The sequence below is a fragment of the Wyeomyia smithii genome, chromosome 3 (genome assembly GCF_029784165.1).
Source record: "Wyeomyia smithii strain HCP4-BCI-WySm-NY-G18 chromosome 3, ASM2978416v1, whole genome shotgun sequence".
NCBI lineage: Eukaryota > Metazoa > Arthropoda > Insecta > Diptera > Culicidae > Wyeomyia > Wyeomyia smithii.
In genome coordinates, this window is record NC_073696.1 from 53,423,831 (window position 1) to 53,446,817 (window position 22,987).

The 22,987-nt window shown below is 38.4% G+C and overlaps 1 protein-coding gene across 1 annotated transcript in view; it reads right to left on the reverse strand.

The window, feature by feature from the left end:
- The window catches only part of LOC129732216 (protein tiptop), a 519,376-nt gene that overhangs the window by 90,871 nt on the left and 405,518 nt on the right, over positions 1-22,987 (reverse strand). The window contains exon 2 of the mRNA XM_055692864.1: positions 6,490-6,904. Coding sequence (XP_055548839.1) covers positions 6,490-6,904 — 415 coding nt within the window. The remainder of the gene's footprint in view (positions 1-6,489; positions 6,905-22,987) is intronic.

Genomic DNA, 22,987 nt, shown 5'->3' on the forward strand with positions numbered 1-22,987 from the left:
CGTCGTGAGTCAGAGCGTAGTGGTTGGAAAAATGCTGCTTTGGGATCTACCAATAAACCATCTTTCATAAGATGATTCTTTGGATAAACTTGAATGTTGTTTTAAACGATTTCTGTATTCGTAGCAGAATATAGCCAATTTCAATCACAACCGAATTCAAATTTCGAAAATAATATTATTACCATTTTCACTCTCAAGAGCCATGGGAACGGTCCTTGTCAGGGCCGTCACAAACCTCACTGGAGCGTTCAATTAATATCAATTTGCGTGGCCCTACATTGAAGATGTGGTCCTGTCTCATATGCAACCTTCTACTGTTTATTATTCGTCAATGCCTGTTTTCCATGAAATTTTGGGCTATTAGATTCGTAATTTTTGTTTCAAGCATAACACGCATCTATGCAATGGGGAAAACACGCATCTATGCAATGCCAGCACAGTTGTTTATGGAAAATTTTCCTCTTCAGGACACACACATAAAAATATCAAATTGTTTCATAATAAGCCTGCGTTAGATCACATTCATTGGTTCAGCCTTTTCTGCTGATTTTCAAATGAGACATATCTATAGGGGGAATTATCATTCTTCGGTTTTTATTGCGCTTTTGCTGAGATTTTTTTATAGTGTACAGGCAAAACTTTTACTTGTTACTTTATAAGCAACTAGCTGACCCGGCAAACTTCGTCCTGCCTATTTTTGTGTTTAATGTAATAATTTTAAACATTCCAAATTCATTGATTCCTTGTGATTTGTTTATATCGTTTGAAATGATTGGTTTTATCGGTATTAGAACATCCTCGACTTTTGGCTTTTAGACATCATCTCTATTCCGGAAACACCCATATTCGGTGGGATTCAGTTATTTTCGTTATTTTCCAGAAACTGAAAGTGGTCATCTTTGAATTCAAAATGGTGTCCAGAGTCAATGCTTGACTTCTATGCATCATTTCGATTACGGAAGTATCTATTATATGTAGTATTATTCGTTAATTTTCGGATGTTTCCCAGAAGTTGCCATCCTACAATTCAAAATGGTGTGTGAGGTCAATTTTCAGCACCTTGCATCATTCTGGTTTAGGCTGTTTGCCAGAAACCAAAAGTCGCTATCTTGGACTTCAAAATGGCATGTGAAATCAGTTTCTGACCTCTGGCTGTCATTCTGGTTAAAGAAACACTCATACTGGGTAGTATGTGGTCATTTTCGGTTATTTCATTTGTTTGTGTTTCATTTGTATGGTACCCCTCCCTACCAGAAGAGAGAGGGGTCTCGAACTATCCTACTCACCTTTCTCGGCCATTAAAACCCTTATATACAAAATTTCACGCCGATCGGTTCAGTAGTTTCCAAGCTTATATGGATCAGACAGACAGACAGAGCTGCCTTTTTATATGTTTGAATAGATAACGAAAAATTCACTCTTTTGAAACAAATTTGTAATTTAAATATATTAATATACATCTACTAACTATACATACTGCCGTAAAGTTTCTTCCATGTCCAATTCATCCGGTGTATTTGTATTGATTCAGGCGGTATCCATAAATTACGTAACGCTTAGGGAGAGGGGAATACTTTGAGCGTTACGATTTGTTACACAGTGTCGGGGGGAGGTACGCTGAAGGCTGAACAGTTAGGTAACGAAAAATCTCTGGAGAACTCTCCAAAATAGAGCATTTTTTCAAGGAAATCCCTTTGCAGCGTTACGTAATTTTTATGGGGGGTAGGTGTTCAAAATTCGAGTTTTTGCGTTACGTAATTTATGGATGTCGCCTTATTCGTCGTACGCATAAGAAATAGACCATCGTATAATAATCGAAAAATGAAGATTTGTGGCCCAAACTATATATGGGTCAAAATGCTGGTTTTATACTATAGATTATTTTGATATATAAGGAATGTGTTTTTTTGTTCACAACACATTTATTTGACACGGCACAATACAAATTAATGTTTTACGGAGCCAATTAAATCTATGATGAGGAATATGTTGTACTGGCAATTAGTTTTCCATAAATCATGTGAACCTCGTTTTTTTTTTTTTTTAAAAAAAGATATAACTCGTCATTAAAATGAGATGAAGAATTACTGTTCTCAGTAAAAATACCTATAACTGTAAATAACTTTTCATGCATTAGAGTTATTTCGCGGAAAAGGCGCATCAAACTTTTGATGGAACGTCCTAGTGATAGGATTAACAAAGTCAACCTAAACAAGCAATAATACTCTGTTAACGAGAACAAATTACCTTCGTTACTGAGCAATAACATGAAATTTGGGATCTAATTAAATGTTACTAAACAAAGGTCAGATGTCTCCAGAAAACTGTTACCGCCCTGGCCACGTTCTTGCTACTGTTGGGGAACGGAAAAGGAATGTTAGTCCAACATTTACTCAAGAGGAAATTTTAGTACGAAAGTGAGACCATGGGATACATTTGTTAGATGTTGCGGGTCGATAATTGATTATATTATAGGTATGAATTTCGAGAGCTAATAAGAGCTAAGGCTGTTGTGATTTACCGACTTTTTAGTTCAAATTGTATTTTATCAGTTGAATTTTTAGATTATTTCAATAGCAATCTAGTAAAAAATCAGTTTATTTTTCCTCTACTCTCAACCAAAAATACATACAAAGCAGGTCTGTATGAATCTACCTCTACACGTCGATGATCAAAGAAAAAAATGTGCAGCGCCGCCTACATGTCAAAAATAATTAAATGAGTATATAGTATTAAAGCAAAGCGGTGGTGCTACATTCCGATTCGGAACTTAAATAAATAATAAATAAACCTTCTGTTTATTTATACACAGACTTCGCAGCCGACTATTAGTGTACAGGATAATTGCGGGGCTAGGCGCTACGATCCTACTGACACTAACAGTCTCTCCCGAGACGAGACTCGAACCTACGACGACTGGCTTGTTAAGCCAGCATCGTACCTCAAGACCATCTGGGAGAGTATATAGTATTAGAGTGCCTATATATACCCAGAGTGGGGCCGTGTCATCCAAAGTAACGCTGGTAACACTGGTAACACTGAACATCCTCTCTCTTTCCCCACACGTGTTTAATAGGTTGTTTGCTCAATTGGAATGACACTGACAGATAATTGTTATTCCAATTTTGACAGTGTCGCCACTCTATATATTTACATGCACTCTATATAGTATGTGAACACAAACAACTCAAACAGAAAAAAAAATTTAAAAAAATAATATCACTTATCTCGCACAAAATCCTCCAAAGACTGCATATTCCGATAGTTCTGTTGTTTGGAACACCAACACTAGTAATTTTAGTAGAATTCACTATTTATTTTCTCGCATAACACACTTTAAAAGAAAAAATTACGTAGAGATAAAAACGCGCACAAGCAATCGGCCTTGTTGCTAGTTTCCCCCCTCCACGTGGTGTGTGTGAAAAGAGATACGGACGAATTATAGGGTAATATCCACACAAAAAAAATTTTGTACTGCCATATTTTTTTATTGACCTAAATCATGCTAAAACTATCCTAGAATCAAAATCTGAATCGCCCAAGTACAGATCTAAACTCAAAGTTCGTTTAAATCAATTTTTACCGAACTAGTTTTATGCTCCGAAATCACTTTTTTCGTTTAATTTGGCGAAGCTCGGCTTCGTAAATTAGAAGAAGTTACCTATCATCGACATCGTGTTCCAAATTTGAAGTATAGAGGTCGCTACATCAAGTTTCGACCGTTACAGCGTCTCTACAGCACGTGTTTACTCACAATTTCCCTTTGTTTAGTAGATCAGCCGTTTTCGTTATGTACGCTCTCTGTTTGAGTTTCACTATACTTTTTAACTGTGAGTCATATTCAAAAGTACTTAAATATGAGTGACAAGTACAGAAGCCACAAAGGCAGTAAAAGAAGAAGTACCAGGACAACCCGGAATAAAATTAGTAACCGACATGCGTTGAAAGGCGCTTCGGAGTACGTTAGTACCTCGGTAAAAAATTAAAACTTCTGATTTAAACCGTGATCGCGATGTTGATAGAGATATCGGCTACTTTTTCTTACATTTTTCGCTGTATTTACGGGCAGTAAATTTCTGAAATAGGAGTGTGCATAAAATGTAATAGTTATGTGCGGTTTTCACAGTCGAGCAAGCGTGGACTAGGCTTCAAGATTCTTGTGTCTTGTTCGAACTGCGGTGATGCCGATATTTTTAATTGTCCTCTTATACATAATAATGCTCTTGGGTTAACCGTTGGACCGAACATGCACGAGTTTTGCGTGAGATCGGACGCCAACCGCGTCAAAGTCGCTGAGCATCGCATTGCCGATATTGCGAAAGAGTTTAGGCGAAGCCTTACATCAGACAAAAAAGGAAGAAGAGGCGAATAAGGCCCAGGAGGGACAACTTTACGGCGCAGGGATAGCTGACTGATGGTAAAAAAAATACTAGTGGCTTTATTATTGCGATTCTTCAGATTTATAGCATTTTGTAACTTTAAACGCGTTTTTCTCAAAACCATGTTTTCAAAATCGGCGAGCAGTAGAACTGAAAAAGTTTACATCCGATTAACTTGAAATTATAACTGTAGCTTCTTCATTAGATTATTAAGTGAAGTACACACGGTTTTGGCGATTGATTAACAACAACAAAAGTTACAAACAATCAAAGTCGATTTTTTTTGTCGAAAAATATTTTTTTTCCAAACCGTTGCCATTTTGCGAACAAAAATTCTTAAAATATAATCATGTGTACTTTATTTGCGACACTTATGTAGATAATATAGATGAAGAACAAAAAACTTATGAAGGTAATGAAAAAAATTTTGTTTTGGTGATAGATGGAGTTTGGCACGACTTCTACTGCTCGCCGCAGAACAACTTTTAAAAAAAGCGGTTCACGGTAATCGCTGTACAGCCGCCATTTTGTCACAAAAATAGCAATAAATTTTTTTTTCTACTCTGCAAGAGTTGCTTAATCCAATGATATATTTATATACCTTACATCTTAAATGTCCTTTAAAAAAAATCATGAAAAAAGCCTTGTTTTTTTTGAGGGATTGGTGGATACTACCCCTTAACGAAAAGTACAAGTGACCGGATAGGACAAATGATAAAGTGTTCCTATATCACACATCGCGTATCTCCGACAAAATCGCGTAATGAAATCGTGTGAAACAAAATCACGTCTCGTATAGCAAGAATTCAGTGTATTTTTAATTGTTTATATAATTATCCTGCATTTTTAGTGAAGATTTGAATTACTTCATTTATGAATACACCACTCTAAATATAAGGTCTTTTAAGAAAGGCGGAAAATCAAAAGGCGGGATCACGAAAGGCAGAATCACGAAAAGCAGAATTACGAAAGCCAGAATGTATCATAAGGCAGAATCACAAAGAGCACGACTGGCAGAAACAAAAAATGGCAGATTCGATTTTGGCTATGTACGTTACTAACATTGTGTCATCTATTTTCCCTTTAATAACACACACTCGCGGCCTTTGACCGACTCTATTGTCCAAATGATGTTGTCCTTACTCGCTACCGCTCATTCGGACTGAACTGAGGGAAAGAAAATCTGTTTGAATGATCCTAGAAATCCAGTAGATCAGTCGTTTGTATGCGAGAGGCCGCCGCTTCCGACGGCGGGTCGGCGGCCGACTCAGACTGCGAAAACCACGGCGGCTTCATGTTTTATGTTAACTATAGCCAACAAGCCTTTGAAACTACTGTGAGAGTTATACCTAACATCGAAAAATTACTCTCCGCGACGCCGTGGAAGCCTTGAGGACCTAAGCTAACCCAGTTTGTGCGTTTTGGATCTAATAATTGAGCTTGATTTGAAACTCTCGCCAAAACTGGTCATTACTGCGACCAGTTATTTAGTCTGGTTACCAAATAATAATTAATAATAAATGTAGAGTAGCAGCTTTGGTACCGTGATCAGGATTCGCACCAATTTGCCATCATACAATTGGCTATCGTGAGTCAGGTTTTGCTTCCAGTGATTCTGCATTTCGTGTCCTTCAAAATTCTGCCTTTTGAAATATTCTGCCTTGTGTGTACGGTCATAGAGTTCTTTTCATGATTCTGCCTTTCGTGCTTCTGCCTTTTGTGATTCTGCCTTATGTGCCGAACCCCTAAATATATACTTTAGACGGAAAAAAGTTGTGTACAAGAGAGTTTTTTCATCAGTGGCTTTCCCTGATTTACTTTTCGACGTGAAAAAGCTACAGAGATATAATTTTTTGTATTTATTTAAAGAGGTAATCTTCTGTATTATTTAATGAAGAAAAAATTAAAAAAAAATTTCATCCCAAAAAAGAAATAGAAAACACAACCTCCGACTGATGAAGATGGCCTAAACGGAAAATAAAACCAACATATCAGCCAAGTTTCACAAAAATCCTCTAGAAAATCTTTGTCTTTTAATCGTCGTCCACTGGCTAGTAAAACATTCGGTAGCAGTAATTTGGCATATATATTTGCTTTTCTTTCTACTCACCGCTCGATGCTTGTAGGGTCATGAATCAAGGTAGCCGGAATTCGATGCTCCACATCGTCGTGCGAATCCATCATCATCACCGGTGGTGACGGCAGAGCGGTGGGAGCAGGTAGTTGTCCCGGGCTAACCTTGCAAGATCGACCCGGCGAACGGGAGGACGCTTTCTGCTCCGATGCTGCACATTTCGTTCGTACTAGCAACGACGACGATGATGACGTTGCTGGCGGTGGGGTTGATGATTGCGGTGTTTGATTTCGTGGCAACGGGGAGGAAATCGTCCCGATAGTGGCTGCGGTGGCCGCCACTAGATGCAACGATGAAGTACTCTCCCGGGAATGTGTTGATGATGGACTGGCTGACCCAGACGATAATACATCTTTCGTTTCCGGTTGCTCGAAACCATCATCGCCTTCGTCTGGAAGAAACAAAAGAAAAGAAGCAGTCGAAAATGAAAATTTTCTCCCAGTGCATCGTGCCGAAGCTGGCTGAATAAAACTTGGGAGCCCGGCAGAGAGCTGAAAGGTACTTTTCGGAACAGATTGGAGCAGACCACTTGGACCCATTCGCTTGTTTGGTTGGATGAAATTTTGTGGAAAATTTATCTTCATATATCTACACTCGCATCTATTGTTTGAAGGTACACTGTGATGGTGTGTGTGTGGGTGTGCACACCCAACAAAAGAGGGCGCAAATAAAAACCTAGACCAATCTTCACACTCGCCTCGCCGGAAGAGTTTGGCTGTAATTTATCAATATTATAAAATTTCACATCCCTCAACCCACAACCGAATGCGAACTCATCGGCTGAGACTGAGAAATGAGATGACCATAGGAAGCAGGTTCGGCATGGAACCGAAAGAGTTTTTTGTTTTTGTGCATGTCCGTAGCAAAACTAAGACTGATGCAGAGTCTCCGAGGTCCCCGAGCTGTCCAGGTGATCCGGAATGAATACTTTCGCTTCGGGAAATTGGCTTCATCTTAGCAGAGGAGACTGACGTTGGAAAGTTGGGAGCTTTCCGTTGGAAGCGATTTTCACAATTAGCATTTATTACTGTTGAGAAACTTTTGCCGTGTTGAATGACCAGATTTTTGCTAGTTGGCTTGAATTATTGGTACGGATTCCATTAATTACATTTGATGTACCTTAATTATACATACGTCATCAGATATTTATGTTCATAGTTTGAATAATTAATGCGAGATTGTTGCTTTTACATGCCAACACTTAAATGTCAGACTCCGTTGCTAATTATGGTGCAAGGAAGAAGCTCAGAAATTAACCTATCGTGAATGAAATCTACCATTTTCCGGAACATTCCTTCCCCTGTTGAGCACAAATGAATCATCCTGTCGACCTCGAAATAGTTCTACCTAGCTCTTCCACGTTCGTAACAGGAATCAATACAATAATTGTGCGGATTGCTAGAGAGCAAACAGCGCATAGTTTGATGCAGCGTTGATCTTTTGCGTGCAGCCCAATCGGTACCCAGGCAGGCAGTCCGGGCGGAGGTCCCGCCGCGGGGCCCCTGTGGAATCGAATGAAGCGATCTCGATAAAAATCACCTCAATCGCGCTTGCCATGAAAGGAGTGACTACCAGCTATTGAATTGTGCGGTCCACTCCGTCGCCGTCCATGGCTGTTTCCCGTTCACCGTTCCCGTCGTGATCGGCGAAGCCTTCTTTTGATTTGATGTGTACCCTATAGCTTTTGAACCGCCAAGCAACGGCAGCGGCAGCAGCAGCAGAGCACATCTTACACTCCGCCTACAAAAATGTTCGCTTTGATGGGCTTTTCCTTCTGAAGAGGCCCTATTCGCTGCTGGGGCATTTTGAAGAAGTGATATTTCTTCCGATTCCGTATTTATCCCTGCTTTCTGTTGATCGTCTCTGAATGATACATGGTCCGGTAACATGTTATTAGAGGAGCACTGCTTTTTGCATATACATCGCAGGAGAAGTATGGCTGGAATAATATTTCATTGGGAAGCCGTTGTGTACCGAGACGGCACGAATGATAGGCGTAATCGTTTTAATTTACGGACTTTATACGGAATCCACCTCGGGGAGTTTGGTGATTTGTGTGAAACTTTTAGCGAGACACAGTTACGGTAGAAGTTGGGGTGGTAAGAAGGGTGCATTGCGGGTGAGGTATTGGGCTTAGATGGAACTGCACTTGGCAACTCATCCTAATCGTAGGGCCGTTTGTGCTCCGGAGCGATGTACATAAATTATCGTTTGACTCTCGCAAACGGTTCTGATTTCGGAAATATATTACTGAGAAGTTTTACCTGGGTTCTACCCTATATTCGATTGTGTACAAGGTACAGGACTTTTTTAAAGTTTTTTTATTGTATATATTAATATCCATTGTTACTTTTAGTGGAGAAAGCCTATAGTGCATCGCCACGGGAAATCGAACTGAAATTTGAAACTAATATTTAAGATTTATATGGAACTTTATTTTATTTTATTTTTTTAGTTACACCATTTTGACCCACAAATTATTTTACAGTTGCTCGAATATTCAAATTACAATTTTCTGCTTTTCGGTGGATGGATAGAAGATTTTCCGATCGATTGCTGCACACTGAAAATATTTTTTCGTTATTATCTGCACGCACATTTCGTTAACATGGAATTCGTAGATTGTACAGCACTTTTGTTGATTGTCTTTGCGAAAACAACAAAAGATTTTGTATGTAAAACAAACGTTTTCGGGTAGTAAACTTGATTATTTTTTCAGTGCATTAACGAAGGAAATTCTTTGAAAATTAGCTGACTCATTAGTATCTGAAATCGGTCATATTATTCACTTTTTTTAACTACATTTTCATTTTACATCCCCTATGTAGCCGAACTTTCTGAGAGATGTAGTTCTAGTTCGAATTCAAAAGGTTGTGTGCGAAGTTATGACCGCAAGTCAACGTTTAACCACATAAAAATACTAGACGTCATAACGAATCGAATGGTGTACTCAAATTTTTTGGTGCATTTTTTTTAAAATAACGGTTTGCGAGAGCACCGTGGTGAGACTTGGAAGTTAGATTTTGGCAGACATACAAAAAAAAACTCATTGTTATTCTTTGAGACTTTTTATGTACTAAATATCTTTTATAGAGAGTATGTCAGAAAAACAATATTTGGAGAGTAAATGAATAAAGTTCACTATTTTGAGCTCTCGCACCAATGTGCGTATAAGATTATTTAGTCCCTAGATAAGTAATGTCGCTAGTGTGCCCATTGTATTCGAGTTAAACCATGTTGCACAAAAGATCCCAAGAACTAGAGTCGATTTGTTGCGATTCGACTTGAAAACTGCTTTGAGAATCATGATCTAGTAGACCTACCTTTTTTTTGTGCTTTGTTATGGGAAAAAACTGCCAAAAGAAAAAGCAGGCTACACTGAACGAATGTGCTCGCATATAAATGTGTTATTATTGCTTGATTTTACTGCCGGTACCCGCATAACTGTCCCATAATGAAAAACGACATGTTGAGAAAACGGCGATTGAATATTTTTGATTAGTTTCGTGATTGCCCTCCCTCTTCTACAAGGGAGGGGTCCCATAGAAATGAAACACAAATTTCGCACAGCTCGAGAACCAATCTACCAAATACTACCAAATTTGGTATGTGGATGTTTTTAGGAGTAACAAATATGTCCATAATGGTTCGACTCCCCTCCCTATTCTGTGAGGTAGGGGTTCCATACAAATAAAACACAAATTTCAGCTTATCTCGAAAACTAATCTACTAAATGGAACCAAATTTGGTAGGTGAATGTTTTTAGGGATAACAAATATATCCATAATGGTTTGACACCCCTCCCTCTTCTATAAGGGAGGGGTCCCATACAACAATATCGCACGCTAGCCTGGGGGCTAATGCGGTCTCGATCAACTAGATTAGTTGAGAGAATTCGTTATCGATATTGTTTTCGGCACATTTTGCATGTAGTAGGATAAGTACAACGATACACCGTGCCCCAGTGCTGAGTCGAGAAAATTTCCAGCTCGAAAAGTTCCTCGACCTGATCGGGAATCGAACCCGATATCACAACCGTGTGCGAGAGCTAGCCGACCGACATCGCTAACCACAGAACCACGGGGATCACATCGGGGTCCCATACAAATATAACTCAAATTTCGCACAGCTCGAGAACCAATCAAGCAAATATAACCAAATTTGGTAAGTGAATGTTTTTGGATGTAACAAACATGCCCATAATGTTTCGAACCCCTCCTTCTTCTGGCATGTCTCCAAATACCATTCCGAAATCTAAGATGGCGACTTTCGTTTTTTTTTTGAAAAACAGCGTTAAATGACCAAATACCACCCAATATGGGTATTTTTGGAATTGTTATGATACACTGGAGCCACAAATCGACCTAAGACAACATTTCGAATTGTAAGATGGCGACTTCCGGTGTCTGGAAAACAGCTGAAAATGACCAAATAACACCCAATATGGGTGTTTCTTAAACCAGAATGACGCACAAGGGCCAGATTTCCGGTTTCTTGAAATAACAATATAGAATGACCAAACACCATTAAATACGTGTCTTTTGGACACCCAGAAGTTTAATCCTAAACGCCATCTTGAAAGCCAAAACGGCGGCTTCCACTTGATGAGGAACAGTCTAAATTGGTTAAATTACACCCAATATGAATATTTTCGGAGCGCATTATCTAGAAATCAACTCAAGACATCATTTTTAAATCAGCCTGGAAAGGCTTAATATGCCATTTTGAAATTCATAATGGATAAATGAGCAGTAAAATGAAACAAATGAACATGAATTTAGAAATCTTTCATCCAAAGCAAAGCCAGGTACATTCAGATAATTATCAATTATCTGAAATAACTATTTCTGTTGCTAAGAAACGATTAAAATTAGCCTTCTATAGCACAGGAAAAAATATTCTCAACATATGTTTTAACAACACTTCACATATGGAGATAATCTTACCTTCAGTTCATCAATAACATTGATAATAATGATAATTATTGTAAGGAATTTTCTTGTGGGATGCATGTCTGGAAGTTGTCATTTGAACATACGTTTACTACTTGTCTACGACCAAAGAAAACACAATTCTGGTGAAAGTAGGCCATGAAATTTGAAAATGCATTGTTTTCATTCGTCCTTGTCTTTATTTATCGAACACGTGGGTGTTAGTTGTTTCTAATTTTTGTTTCGATTTCTGGTAAATAATTTGATTTTGTAAATAATGTCAGCGTTAGAATCAATCATGGCGTACGGAAGTGATAGTGATACGGATGAAAGAGGTGATCAATGTTTCGGTCAGTTCGATGATGCTGCCGTGAAGCCTTCAGCGGACTCAGGAAGTAGCAGAAATGACATTGATTCGGATGGTTCGGAGAGCTATTGGGAAGAGCAGTGCTGCAGGAAAAAACGTAAGCTTACCAAGAAAGAACAGCGTAAAGCTGTCTTGTTGAAGAAACGTCGTATTGCTCATCCACCAATCTTCATACCATGCGGGTGCCGGAGAAGCAGTTCAGATTATATATCTAAGGATGATATCTCCATTATACATCGAGCTTTCTGGAAGCTGGATATCAGCGAAAAAACGATTTTCTTTCGTGAGAGAGTGGATCGAGTGGCCATCAAAACGAAACGTACATCACACCGACATGAAAACGAGATTCGTAAAATGAATTCTCATCGCTTTTCGCTTGAAATGTCAGACAAACGGGTTGTTCAAGTTTGCCGAAAATTTTTCCTGAATACCATCGGTTATAGTGAAGATTGCGGGTAAAAAAATACTTTATTAGCTCAGATTTTTTTCTTGAAAATTAATATTTTTTTATAGAAAGATTGTGTATCGATACATTGGTTCTAAGGAGGACGAGGTATCAGCCAAACCTCGGATGCAAGGAAAATATCCCCGAAGTAATGGAAAATGGAATGCGGTTAAAAATCACATTTTCACGTATAACCCAACCATCTCTCATTATCGCCGTGAACATGCGCCCAACAGACTGTACCTACCGACAGACATCACCGTGAAGCAAATGTTCCTACAGTATTTGGACACGCACCCCGAACTAAAAGTTAGCTACACATTGTACTGTAGAGTCCTCACAAAGTTAAACATTTCTATTGTGAGACTTGGGCACGAAGAATGCGAAATATGCGTTACTACTTCGCAGCATCAAACTGATCTAGGGCACAAAGATGCAACATCAAGACACGGCAGTTCAATATATTGTTGTCACAGGCCATTCAGCTCCCACGTCTCGACGGATTCAAGACAATAGTCTTCTCGCAACGATTATTCGCTTTTAACGAAACGTTTGCTCCCGCCGGAAAATATGCAGAAACAAATCCGGTGATAGCATGTTTGTGGCATGAAGCAGTAAATGGACGATCGACGAACGATTTAATAAGTTGCTTCCACAGAGTTGTCGAACATTTGGCGAAACGAAAAATTACATTTTGGCTTGACAACTGCTCATCGCAAAACAAAAATTGGGGACTATTTCTTCACTTTATATTGCTGGTGAACTCACCTTCAGTTAAAGTGGACGAAATTGTCCTAAAATATTTTGAACCGGGCCATACGTTTATGGCGGCCGATTCGTTCCATGCAGCCGTGGAGAAGTCAATGCGCCAAACACCACCAGTAACATTCCCCGAATTAGTCGGTTCTGTTCGAAGAGCTAAGAAGAACGTTCACATACTGGATATGCAAGCGGAACACTTCTTCCAATCTATGTTGAAAATTAGTCAGTACAGGCTGAATCAATGCAAAGATCGACGATACATTGACCAAATCAGGCGAGTTATTGTACAAAAAGGTCGCATGGATTTTCAGTACAGCTGCTCCATTGCCAATGATGGGGAAATAAAAAGTTGCATGTTGTTTTCTAAAAAACAGCTCAAGCAGGTTTCCACTGAAGGTTTTAAGTTGGAAAATTACCTTAAGCTTTCAAAAAAGTACTGCGGAGTGGAAGTTTCTCGCAAGGAGCAACTTCTTGGTGCTGTTTTGCCTCTCATCGGAGAGGAAAAAAGGGATTTCTGGAACGATTTACCTGTTAAATTAGGTTAAGAATTCATTATTATTCATTTAATCTCAAATATAATCAATAAAATGTTGTATTTTCTGTGAAGAAACTTAAGATCACAAACAATCCATTCCATTTTATCCATTTTATAGAAGTTTCTATTTCGTTGCTAGTTGCTCAATACACTTAAAAGCGAGAAACGAATTTCACATTTCTTATTTTTGCATATAAAAATCCAGTTTGTTCGGCAAAGTTGTTGCACATTTTAGAATAAACAACTTTGCCGAAGACATACTTTTAGGCAGATGCCTATTTAAATGGACTTTTGCAGACTTTTTTATAGAATACCCCTTAGGACCTATTTTTGCAATATCTTTTTATAACGATTTACTACAGTTTTTCAATGCCATTTACTATAACAAAACATAAAATTTCACCGAAGGAAGCTTATTTTCATTTCTTATACTTCTTTAGTTATTAAAGATTGGTATTGAAACGTTGCACAAATTTAGTTAGTGCAATATTTTGATAAAATTCTTAATAACTAATGATTCTATGATAATGTTACCATAAGAGATCAAAATTCACTTCCTCGAGTGACATTGTGTGATTTACTATGATGAACAAAATTGTAGAATATTCGAAAATTATACAAAATTGCTATGAAAATTTACGTCGAAAAATTTGAAAGATTTTGACAAGCATTCTATAGAAAACTAAAGACTTGCTTTCACAAAAGCTCACTCTAATAGGCAGATAGAAATTTGGTGTCCCCGGTGAAGTAGTTTCTTATAAAACTTACCGCGAAGTCGGAACATAGTGGATTTTCATATGCAAAAAATTGGAAAAGTAAGATTGGTTTCTCACCTTTAAGTGGATTTATCACAAAATTGTAACTTCTTTGAAACGGAGAATAAATAATTAAAGCAGTTTCAGAAAGACACTAATACTCCAAAATCGATTTTATAAGCCAAAATAATTTCGAGCGCGTCTTTGAGGCATTGGAAAAAAGTGGCACAATCTCACACCGGTTTACGGTACATGAAAAGGTTTTCCATTATTCCATTTCCAGGGATATTCCATTGCAAGACGAGTTTCAATAGAGTATCAATTACCCAAACTGGGTTACAAAAATACGTTATACGCACGCTCACGTATTTATGCATACACATACAAACACACACACAGACACACACAAGTACACACAATTGTGTTCTACAACGTCTGAGCAACTATAAGTTTGAAGTTATCCGATATACCATAATCTGGAGCAAGGTTACAGGCTCGTAGTTTGCACCACTATGCAGTGGGACTGTAATGCGGGTACTTTTAATATGGGACAAAACATGCGGGTACATTCAAAATGGGACAAATACAACTTGGTATTTTTTTCATGTTTTCCTATTCAAACGTATAAATGTTAGTTTTTTTTTTGGAAAGTATGATAACAATTATTTCCAATGCTAACTCAAAAGTAACAAAAATCATTACGGGACAGTTATGCGGGTACCGGCAGTTTAGCCCCATAACAATTGTATTTCATTTTAGAACTGATTATCGCTTCCACAGCTCAAACAAATAAGGAAAAGTATTCTTTCCAGAAACACTGAACAGTTAAAAATAGCACGATTGTTGTTAACTATGGGAAAGATCATTGCTGAGCACATCGAAAGTGAAACGGTGTGAAACTGAATCGTTAAGCAGTTCATGTTTGTATATGATTTCCTTAATGTGGCTGACATGGATGACTTTCTTTCACGTATGCGCTTGAATTCTTGCTGTAAATTATCGACAAACATCACTCAAAATATAAATGAAAAATCTTTCATCGAGATAACATTTTTTTACCAGTATGCATAGCGAATCATATCATTTAACGTAAATTATCAGTGCATCGAGTATTTCATATGATTTTTTAATTTTACCCGTCTTATACTTCTGCTTAATAAATCTTCTAATGAAGGTTCGACGATTCCGTTCAGTGTAGCGACGTTTGACGTTACGTGCCCAAGCAGATCAACTCTACATAACCTGTAAAAATCCAGCAACACCAGCGACATTGCTCATCTAGGGACTGAATAATCTTATATGTGCGTGCCTGTGAATTTTGAAGCTTCTTACAAGCTCGGAAGAGTGTCAAAAGACCACAATGTTGCTCGTTAAAATCGTCATATCTACGTCTACTGAAAAATCTTCGTCCTTGTTCGAAACATTAGAATTTTGCGCCACCGTGTGAGAATCGTCTTACTGGCGGTTTTGTCTTTTGTTTGAGTGTGCATGCTTGCTTATAGCAACATCAGTGGCATTACTGCCTACTAAACAAAATTTTTGAATAATCGTTATTTTTCTTGACGAAAATCGTCATCCAGTGGCACGTCTGTTTGTCTATGCTATAATCTTTATTTTTTTCAGTTTGAGCTCAAGGAATTTTCATGACATTTGTCGACCAGTTGTAAACTCAGGTTTGCGTTTAACGTTTTTATACAAGTTTCGATGACTTTGGCAGTTTGAGGCAGAGCGTTGTGATGCAGTAAAATCATTTTTTTCATGTCTCTACTCGGATGGTGCCAGTTTTTCGCGTAGTGCCCGGCTTAATCGTCTCAATTGAAGTCGATACTATTCCCCAGTGATCGTTTCATTCGGATGCTACAGCTCATAATAAATAACGCTGGCCTGTTCCCCCCGACTACATACCTTCGCAGCGTGTATATTCGGTTGAGCCAACGACGCAGAAATATGATCGGGCAGTCTTCATGTTTTCTTTCTTCGGGTTGTTATAATGGATCGCTTTACATCACCGGACGATGCGATGGAAATAACCTTTCCTCTTTTGCCGTTAAAGTATTTGTTCACATGTTAAAAACGACGCTCAATGTCCCTTGGCTTCTAATAATAAGGAACCCTGGTTCCTTGTGTTTTAATCATTCCCAAAGCATATAATCGCTTGTAAATGGCATGGCGGATAACTTCATATACCGAGGTAAGCTGTTCCTGATTTTGACATGGATTCTCATCGAGTAATTCATCCAATTCAGCATTTTCGATAGAACGGACAAACAACGGAGCATCATTTCCGTAAACTCATTTTTAACTCTCGATGCGCTTCAGCTGCTCTTTTCTTCCGGTACAAAATCAGACAGGTTTACGTTTTAAAACGGTTTGTTTACCAAATGGCTGGCGCTATCTATTGACGAATAGCGAGAACTCAGTTGCGTACATAATGTATAGATAAACATTAGGGGCGGTAGCGAAAAGGGTCATTTCAAGTTTCGAAAACCTACCATGTACATTTTGTTTATTAGCTCTAAAAAATGGTCTGCTCAAATGGACATGATTTAGGGGTGCCTCAAAGCGCGCAGAGTTGTGATTTTCCGACCCTCGAAATTCTGCCAAAGGCGGAGTACATGAAATTGAGAAAATTTAAATTTTTTTTCGAAGCCAAATGACTTAAAATTGAGCTGAAATTTTGCACAGATCATTTTTTAGGCCAATGACCAAAGTGTACATGGTCGGTTTTTGAAATTCGATGATGAAATTTCTATACAGTCATTGCCACCCTAATAAACAGGAGGTTGGCAGCACGGTCAACAATCAGTACGCGGTTCCTGTTTGCTGTAGTTTTATTTTGCAAATTATGAGTGTTATTCACAAAAAAAAATAGCAAAAATAGTACGTTATAGTAGAACTATGTGTGCCGTGTACGAATGTGATGGACGGACCTCGTCTAAGTGGATTTTATGGTTAAATTTTATCAAACAAACACTCAAACTTAGGGCCTAATTGTGTGCGGTTTGGAACTATAGGTGTGAAAAAGATAGCAGAAGTGTGTTTTTGTGGAAAGGCGGGTGAAAAACGCTATAGCTTGCATAAATACAAGCAACATGATCAAGAGAGTGATAAAGGAGGGAGAGCGAGACAGACAAAACCAGCTAAGTATCCTATGCCTTTCTTTTCATTATCTGCATTTTTTGATTTGCTGCGACGGCTGACGAAAAAAAACTGTCAGCCGACATAACACTGATGCACAGGTTGATTGCTATGACGGTGTTTTGGTAGTGGTGTTCATGTTCACTACGCCACTAGTTATTACTGCGTTGGGACTCGTGTGTGGGATGACGATTAGTTTTATATGTTCATTTGAATGCTTTATTGACGTGAAACTTATTTTTAATAGGATCTCTTAGAAACCCATTATAGGGAATGGGCATAATTTTATTGTGTCTGCGCGACACTGTTCGTGTTTTGTGAATTCTCTAGCTTTTGAAATTTTTACTCCCCGGTTAGTTTTTAATAATTATGCAAAATTTTCGTCACGGAACACACCCGGAACGATAAAATGAATAATGATTGCTTTGGCATTTGCAAATAGATTACGAAAGTTGTATTGTATTGTATTGCGTTTCCTACGCAATACAATTCCTACGCAATACAATTGCGTTTCCTTATCCAACTATCGGGCTTTGAATGCATGCATGTTGCCAAATTTTCAATTTGATAGGAATATTTTTTTTTGCGCCAAAGAAAACGACGTCACTTCCGATACGTTGTTACCATCCCTGTCCTTGATAGTAATATTCCGGACCCCGACAAACACAAATTGTCGACATGAAAAAATTGTTCGTCGGATTTTCTACTCACCAATTTACGCGAAATAAACGGATTTATATAAACTTCGGCCATTATTCGTGTCTATGCCGCGCTTAGCATTTACGATAACACTATGAATTCGTCGAGCTTGATAGCTTCGGTACGGTGAAGAAAATTTGTTAGATCGTTCGCTAGCTAATTTTGTTTTTTTTTTCTTAATTTAGTTCATCTTGCATTCATGACTACACTTGTTTTTTTCCTTAGTCATTCGTTACTTTTTAGATAACATTCTGTAAATTAATAAACCAGAGCCATTTTAACCATAATTCAGATTACTGAAAAATACGTTAAGACCAGAGCAGTTTATATTTGTCGAGTGTGTGTTCCCGTGCGATCGTATAGCTTTTTACAGTCGATACTTTCCAAAAGGTCGTATTATCTAAGGATAGCTCAACAACGCGCAACAGATATCTGTATAAAGATGGTCACTTTACGTGGATGTAATATGAGTGACGAGGCGTCAGCGTGGATAGAATTTTGGTAAGATTGTGTAGTCGACTGGAATAAATAAATAAATGATATCTCTCGGACGTAGTATAATGACCTCGCGCGGAGATGTCCGAATATTTGAGTTTGTTAAAATTGGTAATATGTCCCGTATACTCGCGCGTGCTTTATTTTTGCGGTGATACATTAGCAAACAGAATAAGTAAGGATCGCATTACGACTTTCGTGGCGGATATAACGGACCCATAGGCGCTCGAACTCAGCGCGCCGTTTACCAAAACGGACCCTGCTGCAAACCCTTCCCTTATCCACAACATCCCAGTGATTTTTCGTGGAAGTGCAGAGGTGTTCTCGGCTTCCAACAAAGCGAATATCACGTCAACATATTCCCATACACAATCCTTCATTGACCTGCATTCGGATGCGGCCGGCGCTGGTATTGCCCAATATAAAGATTGAGGTCATCAGTTTTTACACATTGAGGATGCATGTTAGTCCCAGGCATCATCTGTTGGTTCTCTGTGTAATTACAGCTGATCTGGCAATAACGGAGTAGCAACCGCGGGCGGTCAATCATGCTCATGCTCAGTCATTGCCACCCTAATAAACATATATTCTTGATTTTTTATTCAATGATATTTGGAGGCATCCATAAATTATGTGACGCTCATAGGGGAAAGGGAGAGTATCCTTGAGTGTTACGAATTGTTACATAGAAGAAGAGAGTATGATCTGCGCTACGAAACGAAAATCTTCGGGAAGGCTATATTTTTTTTCCAAAAATGAGCATTTAGGGGTTGACGGTGGCGTTACGTTTTGTTACATATGGTAGATGAGGGTAAAAATTGTTTTTTTTTTTGCGTTTCGTAGTTTATGGATGTCGCCTTTCTATCTTTTGGACTTATATTCTTGAATATAAACATTTTTGCCTTTCTCCTAGAAAGGTGTAGCAATCACTGCAAAAACTAAAGGTATAAAAGTGCTCAAAAGGGTGGAATGTCGTATATCACTCGACTCAGTTCGACGCGCCGAGCATTTTCTGTATGTGTGTGTGTTTCTTGATATCTAAAAAACCTACCGCAATTTGAAAAAATTGGGATCCACATGCAAAAATTTGAGAAAGACTGCGCAAATATTTGCGCGACCCTGGCAATAATCTTCAGAAACTAGGAAAAAACTACACACATTTGCAGGTCAATAAAATCTGCATACGGACTCTGAAAATTTGCATTTTTCAACGCGCATCGAAAAAATAACCCTGAAGGAAAGTTTCAGATTGGAATGGTCTGTTCAAATTTTCTTGCTGTAAATTGAACTTTTGATTGAATCTCATTTTTGATAGTGAAAAAAACTTTTCCTCGTATTGTGGGAGCCCGGGGCCCGGGCCTCTTGGGACCTCTCCCAAATCCGGCTCTGGCCACTCCTAAGCATCATTTTGACGGTTTCGTGCAATCAAATCTGGATGGATAGAAAGATGCCTCTAGGTAATCAAATACGACAAATTTCACGAACTAAGCCACGACACTCAGACGTAAAAGAAGACGAAAAAGTTATAATTTGCGAAACCACATCAACATTCTATGAAATAAGCACAATTTTTAATAAAGTTTGAAACCTAGGTAACGATTATGTCTTAGCTATGACGCAACTTCTGTCTAGCGTATAATCATACGTTTTTTTCGATGTTTAAGACGGCAAAAAGCTTCACAATAAAAAAATGCTCACTAGTTATAGTATGTCTGCATTCGAATTGGTGAAAGATTTCGAAACACTGTAAAATTCGCTTCAAGCTTACTATAGCATTATGCTTTTTTGTGATAACCATAGCATTATGCTTTTCGCAAATATTTTGTGCGGAATAAGGAGGTTTTTTGCATGTATTTATCTGTCCGATAAATTTCAGCTTTAGCAAAAGTTAAAAGTTATTTAAAATAGAAATTTTTCGGTGTCATCGTACTGATAAATGAATGAGTTTTAATCGCCGATATTACACTATATAAATTGGAAATATTTAAATCAATGAATTAGAAATTAAATTGAAAACCATAAGAGTTCAAGAATCTCTAACCTCTAACGTCTACAATGATAAGATAGTGGGAAAATTCAAAAAAAATTTTTTTTCTAAGAACATCTTCTGTGTTTCAAGTGCATACTTATTTCAAAAGTAGCTCTCATCATATATACATAACAATCAGAATCTATTAGTGCAAGCTATTTAAGATCAAGAGCATAAAAATGCTCCATTTTGTTTCGAAAGAAAAGAGCATTATGCATTGATTACGAAAATACTTTATATTTTGCTATGATTTTTTTTTTCTGAATATTACTAACACTGCAACTTAAATTAAAACTTCGTTTTCGAAACAACGCAATAACCTAATCTCTTAAAAGGATTTTACCCTTTCACTCAACCTTAGTTGATGAAAAACGCCTGAAAAAAAGTTCAACTGAAAGTTATATAAACGATCGACAGTTTCTCAAAAGTTACATGTATATATGCACCAAAAAACATTCACTGCAAACGATCAATCCACATTTCGCACACGTTGAACAAGAGGGCGTAACCCTAAACTGCCTTCTGGGTATTCATCTGCCTGCACCGGAACGGTTGCATCCTGCAGCGCCTTCATTGTTATTATACGGTGGAAAGCAGTTTTGCGTACCTTCCCGTACAACAATTCCACCACCCGACGCATCAAGTTTGATGTGCAAAGCAACAACGCGAAAAAAAGTCCTACAAAGCGCGGACCACCGCGAGATTTGCGGTCGCAGCCACCGGTGACGAACCGGGTTGTCCTTTTCGCTGCGAACCGCGGTTGGCAGCGTGGACAAAACAGAGAGCGCAACAGTTGCAATGCACATCACTCCGCCAGCAGATCGCTGTTCAACATGAATTAATTTTGTGTTTGTCTCAGTACGGCAGTTTAGCAGCAAGGTAGCGGAATATATTAGCGCAGTTACGGATGCATAGAGCGAGAAAGGTAAATGAGTTGCATCCTATCTTGTCACACGAGCCAAACCTATCAGCCGCAGAATAACGCGACGCAATCCCCTGTAGAGGTTAGTTTATCCAGCTCTCGGACACCCTCTTGGGTACAGTATAGGGGAGTGAGTTTGATGTGTTGCAGTCTTCCATCGCTAAGTTTTCTTTATAGGAATTAGCAGTTTTTTTCTGTGAATTCTAACACACATATGTATGCTGCTAAATTTCTTGCTAATATAGAACAACATTTAAAGTCACGCTATTTTTCACCAAACCCTAATCAGATACCGTGCAGCAACTGGCCGCACGAATATCACGACGCATTTAACCGTGCCCCATGCGGAGGAAAACGCTGAAAATCGCGTACACCTTGGCGGTGCCGGGAACATACCCGAGAACACACACTCATAAAAATTTTCCTCGGTACGTGCAGTACGCGAATGCAAGTGTACAGCAAGCAACGCGACGCTTGAAGACGTGAGGAGAAACAAAAACAATGAACAATAGCTACATAAATCAGTGTAATTAGTTTCTTTTTTCGGGATGCAAGCTGATATATGCACTTTACCATGCCGTGCAACGCGCCATGCTGAGTTTTGTGTGTGTGTTTCGCTCTTTTCTTGATGTGCTGCTTCTCTGCACTGCATTCGCGCTTGATTTCGCGATGCGTTTTGTTTCAGCGATTCGGTTCGCCATCACGTCTTTTAACTGTGGGTTGCTGCTACGAAGACGGTGAGCTGTTACCCGGCCAGTGGCTGTGGTTGGCTGTTATTTGACGGGTTACCTAGTGGCAGAGCCTACCGATGGACTTGCATTGGCTAGATGGATGCACATATATTTTCCAGCATCCTCCACCACCATCACTACGGGTTTTACATAGAACTTGAGCTTTGCTCACGTGGAAAGACAGCTGTCCAGTTCATGGAACGCTTTATCTGAATTCTGTTCAAAATTGTATTACTTTTACAAGATTTGTATTTAAAAACAATTTTATGAGACATCGTTATTTTGAAAATTAAATCAAATTAAAATTATACCCAGAGCAAAAATTGAAAAAATCCAATAGAAATTGTTCAGGGATGAATGACTGCCTCTGCAGTTAAAATTCCCATAAATAAATTACTTAAAAAAATAGAAATCATCGTGGAAAAGTCACAATCGTGTATTTTTACGCTTTTGATCACTATAAACTTACACTATTAGCAGATTTGGATTGTTTTGTATAGAATGAAGTTATGTGGATGAAAGTAAAAAGTATTTTTGAAAATCTCTGTAGATTTATCAGTGTAACCGCTTTTTTCTCTCTTAACTACTTTACTGTGAGTGACCAAAAGATATTCATATTATTCGATTACTCGCATTATACCTGGTACTGATCTTGTTGAGTATCA